We start from the raw sequence: 14,390 nt of genomic DNA, 5'->3' as shown, positions 1-14,390 counted from the left end.
CAGCTCAAATGTATTTTGAGTTATATCCGGAAAGACAACAGCCGCATAGAACATTATTTAAAACTTTGGATGAACATTTAGCTGAGTTTGGTGCTTTTGAAAAACCTAAGATGAAGTATGGAAGCAGAATGAAAGAAGATACTAGAAATAATCTACTGGCAAAGACAAAACTAAATTATTATTAAATGTTACAACAAGTGTTCAGATTGACGACCTTCCTCCTGCATACATAAACGAACACGTCTATTTAAATTAGTGACAGCCCTAATAATATTTCTCCTTCTGATTACTCTACATTGTGTAATGATGTTTTCTCTAAGTTCTTCTATTGTGTTATAATCTCGATTCTCATATATTCTATTTTTCAAAGTGCCCCACAAAAAAGTCGTCAATTTGAGCACTTGTTGTAACATTTAATAATAATTTAGTTTTGTCTTTGCCAGTAGATTATTTCTAGTATCTTCTTTCATTCTGCTTCCATACTTCATCTTAGGTTTTTCAAAAGCACCAAACTCAGCTAAATGTTCATCCAAAGTTTTAAATAATGTTCTATGCGGCTGTTGTCTTTCCGGATATAACTCAAAATACATTTGAGCTGTTTTCGTACTGTTTCTATCAAATTTGTAATAAAGTCTTAACATATCTCGTTTTTCTTCACTTCGGAAACTCATTTTCATTGGAAATCTGCACACGCTCTAAATTCGTTTGAGAAGTTCTGTCATATAACGCGAACAAAAGAAAGTCTTTCGATGGAGTCAAGGCCAACTATGTAATATTTCTTTTTATTTAAATATTTCGGCTTTTAAAAAAGTAAATTATAAGAAGTTCTATATCAATGAAATCAGAATGAAACGCACTATTTTTTTGTCGAAAAATCCAATATGGCGCCCATAAGAAAAAATAAAGTTGATGATGGTAGCCGAAAGACGAAACGTCGGATCGCAAATTTGAATATGTCATTGTGTAGCTGAGAAAAAGTGACAATGAAAATGTGCTTACGGATTTAACCTTTCTTGTCAAATAACGCTAAAAAAAATAAAAATGGATTCTCCAATTTTTAGTTTTCCTCGGATATCTTCGGAAGTACTCGGAAAATTAAAATTTTGAAAACCGTATTCGATCAAGCACTAGATTGCGCAACTTTGCCCCCATTTAAACTTTTTCGTATCTCCTCTAGTTTCCGAGATCCCAATGGTGAGGGTCGAATTTGAAATACCCTGTATAAAGTTAGTTTTGGGAATAAGCAGTATGTCCCATATAGCGTGCTTTATTATAGGGATCTTAGAACGCACATTTTTGAACGTAGTTGATCATATTTTTTATTGGAGGAACATGAAAACAAACAATTGTTTTAATAAATTACACTCGAAAATGACTTTTCTCACTACTTTACTTTTAACATTTTTATTAGACATGACATGTCAGTGACATAATTAACATTATATCATATCTGGCAACATTGGTTGAAAACATCAACTAGCCGTGCTTTTAACTTAGTCAGTTGCCAGTGGCTGTCGATATGGTGGAAACGTCGGTCGTAACGGCAATGGCAATGTCTGCTAGTCCTTTGGAGGTACGCTCCTGTGTTTGGTATACACTGGCACACTATTGTTTTGGGATGTATTAATAATGGCGGCCGATTGAATTCCCGGGCGTGTTCTACCTGGCGGAGCGTCATTCCACGCGTTTCTCGTTTCCCTGGCTCGGAGGCCGCTTTTGGGATTCGGACTCGCCGCCAGCCAAAACGGGCCCGGATTCCGAAACATTTTTTTGGGGGCTCCTCTGCCTCGCTCTCGGTCCACTGCAGAAGTCGATAATATTTCACCGATAGCATCTCATACATCGCCTCTACGTAGATATGAAATCATCATAGCGTGTTGACTGCCATTTTGAATTCAACCTCAATGGAAATAATGAACTTGCAATATGGTCACTGGAAGTAATGTCACTGTCATTATAAACGTCATTGTTCTTTATTTATTTGAGTAATCAACACCTTAGTCAAAATGACGGCTACAAAAATTGCTGCAAACGCTGTTAAAACGACTGTTAGCAAAGATTTCACTGCCATACATACTGAAATAAATAAAGTTAACAATCATAAAACGAGACATAGGGTTAAGAAAAAATATTATGCTAATAGCTGTTTTTTCAGTTCTGATCCGAAGTCCATAAGTAACTGACGCAAAAGATTGATGAAAACAATATTCATCAATATCCTCGCACTTCTTGAAACAATCGCCTGAAGATGACTTAACATTTCTTCCCATTGTATGACTTTAAGTCTTCACTAACTTAACTCTCAACGTGAAATCGCAATGATCCTACGTTCTGAGGTGAATCAAAGGGACAAAGACAGACAAGAAGGCATATGCAAATGAGTTTTTATTGGGTTAACATTTCATTGTACACATTCTCATATATCGCATTTACATAGATAGAAAGTCATCGGGCCGGGTTGAGTGTAATTTTGCCTACAACCTCAATGGCAATATGAACATTCAAAATCGCCGCTGGGAGTAATGCCACCGTCATTGTCAGGGTCTTTTATTTGTTTGTGTAATAATTAAAATTGTAGTTACAATAGTGACTATTATTATACTATGCGGACGCTCAAATAGGCCGCTGAGGGACATGCTCGATATACGAGATTAAAAAAACTATGTTCACTAACAATCCCCCGTATATTTTGGAAGAATTACCTAAAGATGATCTGCGAAATAGACACTTCCTCCCACCGTGTAACTTTAAGTCGTCACTGACATCACTACCAACGTAACATCTCCATGATTCAGCATTATGACGCGAGCCAAAGAATCGAAGATGCACAACCAAATGTTGATTTTTAACGGGTCTAACATTTCATAGGTAGCATCTCAGACATGAGAACTACATAAATATGAATTCATCATAGTGTGTTGTCCGCCATTTTAACTACGGCGGCTACGGCTTCAATCAAAATAATGAACAGAAAATATGGCCGCGGTGGGCTGTCATGACATTGTCAACGTTTTTTTACTTATTTGTGTAACTGAAATGGTGGCTGGGAGAGATGTCACTATCAATACACAGACACAAAATACCTTAACAATCACTATGCATGGCATTGCTCTTATCAGCAACCATTTTGAATTCCATTAGTTTCTGTTTTACTTTTAAAACACTTGAATAAATAAAGATTCATATTATTTAACAATGTTTACAAAACCGTTAATTAAATTTTCTATATTTACATCGTGTTTGTGTTTAGATCATTCCCGCAATAATGAATCATTCACATTTCAATTAAAGCGAAGGTTCTAATTAGTTAAATCAAACCAATAATAAAATTACTGAAACGATGTAATCATCGGCTATTATATCATGTATTAACCGATAGGAATGTTTGTTTTCGGTATGCTGGGGTTAATCAGTTATTGTGCAAATATGCCACAAACTTCAATAACACCCTGACGGGGTCAAATTGAAAGCTCACCACGGATGCTTCGTGGTTCATATTGTTAATCAGTCAAAGATGTTCCAACGTTGCAGCTTGGATGTGCGGTCTTGACTACTTTGATGATATTGGTGCAAAACGAACAGATATACTCGCATTATTAATTGTTATTAACTCAACACACAATAGATAATGAATTTTTCGATCGATGGCTGGTAGAGCAAGAAAGTTTCGTCTTCGTTGCAAAATTGTGCGGGGAACAGGCAACAAGAGCGGGCTTCATAAAGCCTTTTACGTAAGGTAAGAAATTAAATTCCTGGAACATGTAATAAGTTAATATCAACAGGAGTTGCGCCACGCCGACGGATTCGGGAGCAACCTGAGCGGCAAGCCTTTCGAGCCATCGTAAATAAGTTTATTAACCATTTTTGATCGAAACCGCCATAACTTTGCTGTCGTTAAGGTTTCTCTTGAAGTATACTATACAGAAATTGAACTAAAGATGTTTATAGTTAGTGTCAAGATTCTCGCTACGATGAAATGGCGGGCGTTCTTTTAATAACAATAGCAAAAGTCGCACATTCGCCAAATTTACCAGATTTTTTTTTAACCAAAATTTAAATTCAAAGCGAATGTTTTTACGTGAGACTGTAAAGGTTTTGGAAGTGACAAAACGACTAAAGTTCCTGCATAGGCATACATTTGCCAAATCGCCCAGAATTTTTCCTAATTATTATTTTATTGTTATTTTTTAATTCCAGGCAGCGTGGTGACTCCCGGCAGCACCATTACCTCCCCGTGGACGCCGGTGGCGGGCCCGCCGGCCGATTCTAATGGCGGGCCGGATTCCAAGAATCTGGACGTGGGAGACCTCAGCGATGTAAGTAGTACATTTTTAGCCAAAAAGCAATCTAGAAATCCGAAACGCAGTTGTAAATATTCGCCCCAGGGACAATGGAAACGTCGCGTTAAATGTTGTCCTAATTTATCGTAATTATAGGATGAAAAGGAGATGGCGGCCGCCGACGCCGAGGGCGTCTGGAGTCCGGATATCGAACAAAGCTTCCAAGAAGCCCTGGCCATCTACCCCCCGTGTGGACGACGGAAAATTATTCTATCTGATGAAGGAAAAATGTACGGTGAGTAACAGATTTGCTGTACTGCCATCACTCGATAATTTTAAGAAATAAACTTCCGTCCTAATAAATAAGCATAAAAACACTTCTACCTACCAATTCAGCCTTTTTATTGATAGTTTTCAATTTCTCTCATCGATCACCACCTATTTGCCACAAGCCAAGTTTAAACTATTCATGTAATCGATAAAGCCCTATCACAGGATATTATGAAGTAATTTCCATCTGGAAACGTGCAATTTAATAATCGTTATTGCAAATATGATTTTTTTGCTTTTGACGCTTAAAAAAATATTAAAACATCAATAATTTTACATCTTTCTCTCTAATAATGACGCTCTATTTAATAGCCGTTTGGCTCCTCTTTCTTCTCTCACTTCGCGTCAATTTCCGCCCGGAGGTTTAAAAATCTTGATTCATACTCCTGCAGTCCCTACGGTAGCAAAGTGGTACCTGTGCGTTGCATGTAACACGAGCTAGTTTAATACTCGTGTATGTTTACCTGTGTTTACGTCATTAAAGCGCCGCTTAGTCAATAATTAAATCCATCGATTTTAACGGTAGTTTACATATCTTTTTAGTTTTCTACATTGGAAATGTGTCTCCCGACACTGCGGCTCGTAGGTGTTTTCTACATTAAGCAGGGGCTTTGGACTTGAAAAAATAAATCAAAATTAATAAAAAATTTCTTTAGGTTTCCACTTTTCAGGCTGCTTTCAGTTCACGGTATTCACGCCCTTGAAATATATTTTCTGTTTTATTTTCCTTGATCTAATTGAGGCTGCATCAGGAAGTACCTCAAGCTTGAACCAATATATTTTTTAGCTCATTTTCCAGATAAATGCTTCAACTTTTCTTTCTTTCTATGTTGTAATAGCTATTTTTTAACTACTTTTCTCTTCCTTTGTTGAGGTGGTATTTTGTAAGCGTTTTTTTTTTTTCAAAAGGTTAAATTATTAATTCTCGCCTCGGTATAAACTAAATATTTACTAATGAACAATAGAAAACCTAAATTTTAAGAACTTGCAAAAACGCCCCAAAAATTATGTAGAGAACCAAAGTTCGAAAAGAAATATTTCTTCAGTAAAAAAGGTGTTACATTTTTTTTGTTATTCTTATCCAAGATGCATCAGTATCTCAGAAGATCGCAGAAAAAAACTATGTCAATCAATATCCCCGTACTTTTTGAAAGGATCACTTGAAAACGTCTTAGAGATTTCCTCCCACTGTGTCGTTTTAAATCTTTACTGGTGCAACTCCCAGCATTGTCTTAGTGAGTCAGCGTTAGAAAGTGAGCCAAAGATAGGCAACCAGGCATACGCAATTCAATTTTTGTTGGGTTTTTATTTATATCAGAAGGAATTAATCTTAAAATTGTTTGAGCTATTCCCATGCCTTTGCATGAGTTACTAATTCGAGGGTTCTTTTTCAACAGGAAAAAATAGTTTTCTACTCAGTAAAAGCCAGAGACGTAGACGTAAATTCCCAAAGCGCTACAATTAATACGAGTTTTGTTACTCTTCCCCGAACTCTAGTAGTCTCAAAGTTCTTCAACTGGATACGTTTGGTGTTTTGTGTAATAAAACTCCAGAGGCGTGCATGTATATTTTAAAACCGATATTGGAATTCCAAATTTTATTTTTGTGACCGGCTCCTTTAAAAAATCAAAACAAAAATACTGGCTCTATGCCAATGATTTTCTATAGGGAGTTTAATAGCTTCAAAGCTTTTCTTAAACGGAATAAATTTCTTTGTTTTATATCTAATAACCCAGAGACGTAAAATCCGTTGTAAATCGATAAATAAATATGAGTTTTGTCATACTTTTCTTTAAAAAAACCACAATATTAAGAGTGCTGGCGCTCCGCCGATGACTTAATGTAGGTTAATAGCTTAAGAGTTCTTTTATTGGATTAATTTCATCTTCTCACTCAAAAAAATCCAAAAGCGTAATAATCGATTATGTGGAGAGAAAATAGGTCCTCAAATTTATTCTTTAATTGGTTCAAAATTCCTGCTGCGTTGTAAAAAGTACATTGCTACACATCTTTGAAGAAATATTATTGTCTTAAAAACTCCTTTGGGTAGACACTTAAGGTGGACGTTCGTTTGGAATTTCGAATCCAAACTGTTATTCCATGACTGTTTAATTTTCCTCTAATGGGAATTACGTTCGTCCCTTTGTGAAGCATTTAGCTGTTGAATCCAAAGGTCAACCTTTATCACAGCTGTCCAGAGGCGGGCCTCGTATCATTTGCCTCCATCATGGCAAACCAATTCCAGACAAACTGACGATAAATAAACAAAAGCAATTCTGGAAAGTCCGGCCCCGAAGAAAAATGGACCCATTCTATTACCGTACAACGTCCACGTAACTTGTGTTCATTTTATGTGGTCAGCGCAAAATAAACCGAAAACAACCTCAATTCCGGGATATGTATTTGAAAACAAAAGCACGGCAAGGGATGTCACGCTCCGCTCCCCCGGCCGAAGGGGGGCGGCGCAGCCCCAAACTATGCCAAGAATGTGCAATTAGTGAGAGAGCGAGGGGCGCTCGGTCGCCACCGCCGCCGGCGAAGAAAATATAAAGTAGGGTAGATTTCGCCATTACGCTGCCGCGTTATTAGAAGATGAAGATATCAGGGATTGGGACCACCTCAGTTGACTAATGGGAAGGGCCTCTTAAGAGATAATGGCAAAATACAGTAGCAGGTAAAGAGCCTTAACGCGTACCTGACTAAAGAAGTCGAACAGCATTAATTGTTTTGAGGATGTAAAAATAATTCTAGAAAACATGAGAAATTTTTAAAAATTGATTTCCTCTATCGCCACATGTGAAGGCTGTCGTTGCTTCTAACCATTTCGAATGAACAAAAATTCAAAACTCTGCAAAATTACATCTTTCACTGAAGTGCGTAGGTACTTCTATCTAGCTACCGCAAATATCACTTGAATAAGCTCCCAACATATTTCCAATAAAATTTTAACAATACGCAATTATCCCTAATTGACCTACGCGCTATAATTAAAATTGAAATATCGCGAACAATACAGCCTTTGTCGATGGTATATTAAATTATTGATACAATTGTTTTGCAGGTATCGTTTAATTGAAATGCTTGCAATCTAATTACCTCTCTTTATTAGTCGTCTATGATGGTCCACGTGCGCATACAGATAAATCCAATTCAAATATTCAGATATCATATTAGCTTCTTTGAGTACAAACAGATTATAGTTTTAGGTCAAGTTTTTATTTTCTCCCATATTTGCGTAAATTGTCATGCAATTGATTCTGTTAAGGCCTGTTAAGTTCTGGATTTTATGCTATAGGCTTGTGCAAGATTAAATTACACAATTTCTACGTTTGTCCTTTCTCCAAACCCTCATTAGTGTTCCATGGGTTTGTTTACAATTGCCTGACATACGAGCAAACATTGCTTGAAATTTTTACCTGACTCACGCCATTAAGTACCTTCTAAGTACCTTGCATTATTAACTTTAATGTTTCCATTTGCTGGCAGGGATCACGTATTTAACGGTCATGTGTAGACGAACCTAATGAACCTGGACAGACTTGGTACCTACTAGGAAGTGTTTTTTTGCGTAAATTTCGCCTTTATGTGGGCAGCTAACAGTACTGACTTGATAATAACAATTTGCGATAAACAGTTGCGTATATTTTAGGTCGAAACGAACTTATAGCCCGATATATTAAACTGCGGACTGGAAAGACGAGAACAAGAAAACAAGTCAGCTCGCACATACAAGTATTAGCGAGGCGGAAGCTACGGGAAATCCAGGCTAAGCTTAAAGTTGTAAGTATTTATGTAGCGGCAATTACTGTGTTTATTCGATTAAATCTTTAAGTAAAACTCGAAGTTTTATACTCATCGAAGGCAAACGTATCTAAATCGCATTAAGACCTAGCTAAATGACTGATATGAGACAAAAACCTGTTGTTCTTTGTTGTTAATGTCCGTAATTAGTTGCTGACGGGCTCGAGCAGATAAAAACCAGTGATGCAATGGCTTGCAGATACGGCATTAAAGGGGACTAAGTCGTTGCCATCAATGTAAATACAAGTTGTTTTGTGGCGATTATTTAACTGTAGATTTTTTTCTAAGGTATTCCCATACTGTAAGTCGTTGGTCGTTATGAAATAACATTTTGTTCACACTGGAAAACACTCAAAAATTCCCCCGAAAAGCAAAATGCATACGGTGATCAAATTTCAAATAAATCACCTTTTTGAGTGGGAGTTTAAAGCAATAATTCAATCGTTTAACGACATTGTCGTTAACTAGCAAGTCCCTGAGTCACAGATGTAAAAAATTTAAGTAAAATTCTAATTTCCATTAGTTTCCCTTTAGCCCTTTGGCACATTCACCTGAGATTGCCCTACAAAATAGATTTCCTCTCACTGTGCGACATGGAATTTGCCGAGTAGTGTTGCAAGTGAATCGGTTGTATGCAACCAGACACACCCGAAACAGTTTTGAATGGCGCTTTAACAATAGGAAAACAATGAAGGGATTTTTATTTGTTTTCTATCACTGAGCTTCGTGAAAATTTTAAAAGTGTCAAGTCAAGTAAATAGCCTTAAGTTTGGTCTATCAGGTACAACAATAAGCACAGTTTTATATCTGCTATTATTCAAAAGATTCGCTCCCTTTTCTATATGATCTGTAGTTTGTTATTTTTCATTTCAAGAATTTTAAAAACTTTTTGAAGCAGAGAAAAATCAAATTAAAGATTTGAAATTTTGAAATTAAATTCTTAAGTAGTCTCGAATGTGGTCTCCCAGATGAAATAAGCCGGTCGTTTATGTCTGTACTTACTCAAGGAATGTCTCGTTTTCTATTTGCTTTGTACTTCATTTTGAATTTGGAAAAAAAATTTAATTTTGAAGTCACGAATGTGATGCTTAAATACAATAAACAACGAATGTCTGTCTGTCCTTATTTAAAAGATATGCCTCTTCTTTTTATGTGAATCGTAGTTTACTTTGAATTAAATGATTTAAAAAAATACAGATCATAAAGATCAATAAGATAAAAAATTTGAAATTTTGACGTTAAAGACTCTCAAATTTGGTCTCTTACATACAGTATCCAGCGCATGTCCACATATATATACTTATTCAAGAGATAAGCCTCTTTTTCTATATGTTTTATAGTTTATTCAAATTTCCAGGTCAAAATTGAATAAAACAAAAAATTTGAAATTTCGAAGTTAAGTAGTCTCAGGTCTAGCCTTTTGAATGCAACAAGCCGCGTGTGTCTACAGCGTCACCTGCCGCGGAAAATAAACAAAAATGAATAACAATGAATTATCCTGTCAAATTTGTTAATGTCGCTTGTCAATATGTTAAGTTATGAGATAAAGAATTAGATTTAAAAAAAAACGTCGTGTATGAAAATAAATGCTTCTTTTAGTTTTTCAAATATTTTTGAATATCTTACAATAACAATCTTCAGCATGGCGTACCTGTTCGTAAGCTAAAATTGACTAAATACTGGGCGTTCTTTTATTGAACGACACGCTTCATACTATATATTAAACTTTTTCTAATGCGTATTTTTGTACAAAGACATAAGTAGTAACAAAACCGATGAGACTGATAAACGAATAGGTCCGATATTACTTGCAAGTTTTTTTATACAACGAATTTAGTTTTGTACGAACTATATCTAACCTGATTCAATTGATATGGCTTTTGTTTTATGTGCTTTTTGGAACTCCAAAGAGTATGTATTGCGCCTTTTCAACAGGTTCCACACGTCATAATAATTGAGTTTGGTACGAGTGCCCAAATCCACCATAAAAGTATTTCTATTAAAAATAAATATTTATGCTTGTTTTTTGACATTTGTGCTCACATTAATTGATGCTAATGGTGCAGAGGTAATTAATAATCTGTAATAGGATTGGCCATAGAAATATGACTATATGTAGGTGTCCTGCTTTGGAGTATAATTTAAAGCATCAATATGGTCGTAAAGAACAAAATTGTTAACTTACATTTGTGGAATTCCCAATTTGATATGATATTGACGATGTCCCGAAAAGACATTAAATACCTACAATCTTTGTTAGCTATCTCCAAGCAATTCATTAAAAACCGATCAAACACGTTTATTATTGCTTTCCCATTAACCTAATCTGCAGCTTTAATAATAGTTTATAATTGCACGCTCTGTTTCATTCATATTTCTATTATATAGTGACAAATTAAAAGGCAATAAATGCGCTTGAAAGTTACTTCAGAATAATTCGAAATTGATTGCCATTTTCAACCGAAGTACCTTCACCTTTAATGCAGTTTCTGTTGTGCCACTATCATTACTGGTTGCAGCGGTAAAGTGGTCGTATAACAGTGTTTTAATTTCTCGCATTATTTAATGCCATTTGAGCCTAACAATGATGGCTTTGATTTGGTAGGACCATGCGGTCAAGGAGAAGACTCTTCAAACCATGTCAAACATGTCTAGTGCGCAGATAGTCTCGGCTACTGCAATGCACAGCAAGTCGGCCGGGCTTCCCCTAGGGTTAAACACACACCCCATGCCGTTCCACGGAGGGGCGGTAAGTTGTCTGTGAATATGGGGGTGAATATCGTTTCTCCGCTCGCAATATAAGGCTGGTTAAACGCGATATTCACATGAGGAAAACCTCAGAATTGTGTTTGCTATTGCCCTGCTACGATCGCTTGTGTTCGACTGTTGAGGCCTGGATACCAATAAATCTTGTCGTTTGTTACTGCAAAGAGCTTTGGCGTAAATCAAAATTTCTGTTCTATGTATTATGCTTTCAGAAACACAATTCAGCTGTCAAATTTCCAAAAACACCCTGCAGCTCTGATTTATAGATTCGATCTTTGAAATCTACTCATGCCAAAAAATGGCAACAAGGCACTATTCTTTTGTTTCAACATGTACATGTCTGCATATGGCTTGAAGTTTCCAAAGTGTGATCAATGTTGCCAAATGCGAAAATATTCTTGTAGATCTTTGAATATTATTTCAAAGCCGCATTCAAAATGAAGAAAAATTGAAAATTTATTTCTCGTTTGCATTCAAAAAGCGCCAACCGCAATTAAGATAATTAATACGGAAAGTTGCAACAAGCCTTAATTCATACTAAAATGAATAACGTTATGAAAGATTGGGTTCCACATGAACGGACCCGATTTACTCCTATTCCGAAGGTTTTATGTATGTTTTTAATTACCATGGGCGGATTAATAAATAGTAAAACTCGGTATAGTTAGGCCGACTTGAAAACATTATTTGTTGTTATCTGGGGTTGGAACAGGCCGAATAGTTTAAATAGCTTATCGCATAATAACAACCAGGGCTCTCGCCTATACGCTTACTTGCTGTGTGTTGCAAATTAATGTCAAAAGTGAACATTTGTGGAAACCCACACTTGTCCCACTTAACCTTATGGTTGTGCCGTTTTAAAATTAACTGAGCTGGCAACATCAGCCAAGTTAAATAATAGAATTTTTGTTGCCCTTTTCAGCAATTCTGGCAGCCTGGTTTGCAGCCCGGAACCTCGCAAGAGTAAGGATACTTTTTTGTAATAAATTGTAACGGTATTTAAAAGTGTTCTTTTTAGTGTTAAGCCCTTCGGACAGGCAGCTTACCCTGGGAAACCAGCCACAGCCGTCTCAGCTGCTGATGTTGGGGCTCTGCAGACGGCTCCTCCGCCGGTTTGGGAAGGGCGGGCAATCGCCACCCATAAGCTCAGGCTGGTGGAATTCTCAGGTTTCATGGAGTCTCAAAATAGAGAGGAGGCAGTAAGTTTCTAGCATCTTAGAAAAACCATCATAATTTGTAATTTTTTTTAGTACCCCAAACACCTGTTCGTCCACATAGGAGGGCCTGCGCTCTCCTACACCGATCCCCTCCTCGAAGCCGTGGACGTGCGACAAATCTACGACAAATTCCCAGAGAAAAAAGGCGGCCTTAAAGAACTGTACGACAAGGGACCACAGAACGCGTTCTTTTTGGTCAAATTTTGGGCAGACCTTAATTCCAATATCCAGGACGAGGCGGGGGCATTCTATGGAGTGACTAGTTCGTAAGTATTGGTTTAGTATTGTTGAGTATCCTGTTCTCGATATATCAAATTTGAATATCTTAAGTGTAAAGAAATAGCCGAATTTTTGGACTTTTTTCTGGTAAAATAGGAAAAATATAGATTTTTCCCACAATCGCCTACGAAAGCAAACGTAACACGCGAAATTGGTAGGCGTGAAAATAAATGTTAGCGCATAAGTGTGTTAGGAAAAACAAATGAAAAATAGACATAGTGCAGTGAACTGGTTGTTTCTAGCTACAAAAATTATATAAAAATTCTTTGATATAGTAAATATACCTATGTGCTAATCCAAGTTATTATAATTTTGGCCTGCCATTGAATGCAGAAATGTAATTTTATCTATATAAAGGACAGTGGACAGGCTAAATTCGGCAAATTAATGTAGTTAGAAATTCAACAGTAAAATTTTGTTAGGAATGTACTGAATTTCTAACCCTACCATTTCACTCAAACCAATGGTTTAGAAAGATTGGATAGAGCAAATAATTGCCGACATTCCACCAAAAATGGTGATGCTTTTTGACAAAAGGACTGCCATGTGTTAATACTCTTATTACGTCATTTTGATGCCAGCGATGCGTCAGCGCAATCGGCACACATATAAGACGTCAGAAGTCCTGATAACATCACTTCCTCCAATTTTGCAGCCATATCTAATTTGCCAAAAAGAGGAGACAAGCCCACCAAATATTTTACTTTTATCTATTCCTGCTGTCTTTAGTTCGACTTTATAGCCCCGATAGCGATACTGTAATTAAGTGTCATTACCGTGCTATAGTTATTTTTTTTCTATTGCTGTCACTTTGTTATCCTGAAGCGCTAGGGGCTATAAAGTCATCTCAAATGTTGTCGGTTCATGCCTTATTGCATACTTGTTTTATGTCAAAGAAGAGTGCTAACACCACTAATCTGAGTTTGACTTCTCTATTTTGTGCCCTACCGAATTGAGAGCCTTTGCTGCCGGTTTCCCCTTGCCCTATATTTGTTGATCTTTGCCAACGGTCTGTCTCCCTTATGTTATGTACCCTTCGACATTTTTTCCGACGTTTCCATTACAAAAGATGTCAAACTTCTCGGTTTAAAAATTTTGCCGATGTCATAGTCTAAAAATTTATTAAATTCATTGAATAATTTAGTTTCTTGTAACCGTGCAAACAAGTGGTAAATCAATTATTGGTGTTGTGGAAGAGGTTTCACAAAATTTATTTTTTAACACAAGAGGATAATCAAAAATTCACCATAACAAAAAGTTTACTTTAAAAATCAACGTCCTCGGTCCCTAAAAAATGGCAACAAGACACCGTTCTTTTGTTTCGAAGTAAATGTGACTGCTGTGCTTTAACTTCGGGTTTTAAATAGCTTTATTAGTATTGCCAGATTATGCGGATTATCTTTATATGTATATATTTGTAAATAATAATTGTTAATTTTCAGGTACGAAAGCAACGAAAACATGACTATCACGTGTTCGACAAAGGTGTGTTCATTCGGCAAACAAGTAGTGGAGAAAGTGGAGACGGAATATGCGCGGTATGAGAACGGCAGATTCGTTTACCGGATACACAGGAGTCCCATGTGCGAGTACATGATCAATTTCATTCACAAATTGAAGCACTTGCCTGAGAAATACATGATGAACAGCGTCTTGGAGAATTTCACAATTCTTCAGGTAAGAAGACCGCCAATAATTATTGTCGTCCTCAGTGGCC

The 14,390-nt window shown here is 36.6% G+C and overlaps 1 protein-coding gene across 6 annotated transcripts in view; it reads left to right on the top strand.

The window, feature by feature from the left end:
• Window positions 1–14,390, top strand: part of scalloped (TEA domain transcription factor 1 homolog scalloped) — a 63,223-nt gene that overhangs the window by 44,899 nt on the left and 3,934 nt on the right. For 3 of the 6 annotated variants that reach the window (XM_066391900.1, XM_066391891.1, XM_066391883.1), the window contains 8 exons: window positions 4,198–4,316; window positions 4,437–4,575; window positions 8,260–8,390; window positions 11,017–11,160; window positions 12,100–12,140; window positions 12,196–12,376; window positions 12,428–12,660; window positions 14,116–14,350. In XM_066391900.1, coding sequence (XP_066247997.1) covers window positions 4,449–4,575; window positions 8,260–8,390; window positions 11,017–11,160; window positions 12,100–12,140; window positions 12,196–12,376; window positions 12,428–12,660; window positions 14,116–14,350 — 1,092 coding nt within the window. In that variant the 5' untranslated portion in view covers window positions 4,198–4,316; window positions 4,437–4,448. Of the gene's footprint in view, window positions 1–3,279; window positions 3,737–4,197; window positions 4,317–4,436; window positions 4,576–8,259; window positions 8,391–11,016; window positions 11,161–12,099; window positions 12,141–12,195; window positions 12,377–12,427; window positions 12,661–14,115; window positions 14,351–14,390 lie in introns of those variants that run through there. The other 3 variants (XM_066391907.1, XM_066391915.1, XM_066391923.1) reach the window with 3 other exon arrangements.

This window comes from Euwallacea similis, chromosome 1 (assembly GCF_039881205.1).
Source record: "Euwallacea similis isolate ESF13 chromosome 1, ESF131.1, whole genome shotgun sequence".
Taxonomy (NCBI): Eukaryota; Metazoa; Arthropoda; class Insecta; order Coleoptera; family Curculionidae; genus Euwallacea; species Euwallacea similis.
The sequence above is the reverse complement of the archived record's forward strand: the minus strand, read 5'-3'. Positions and strand labels throughout refer to the sequence as shown.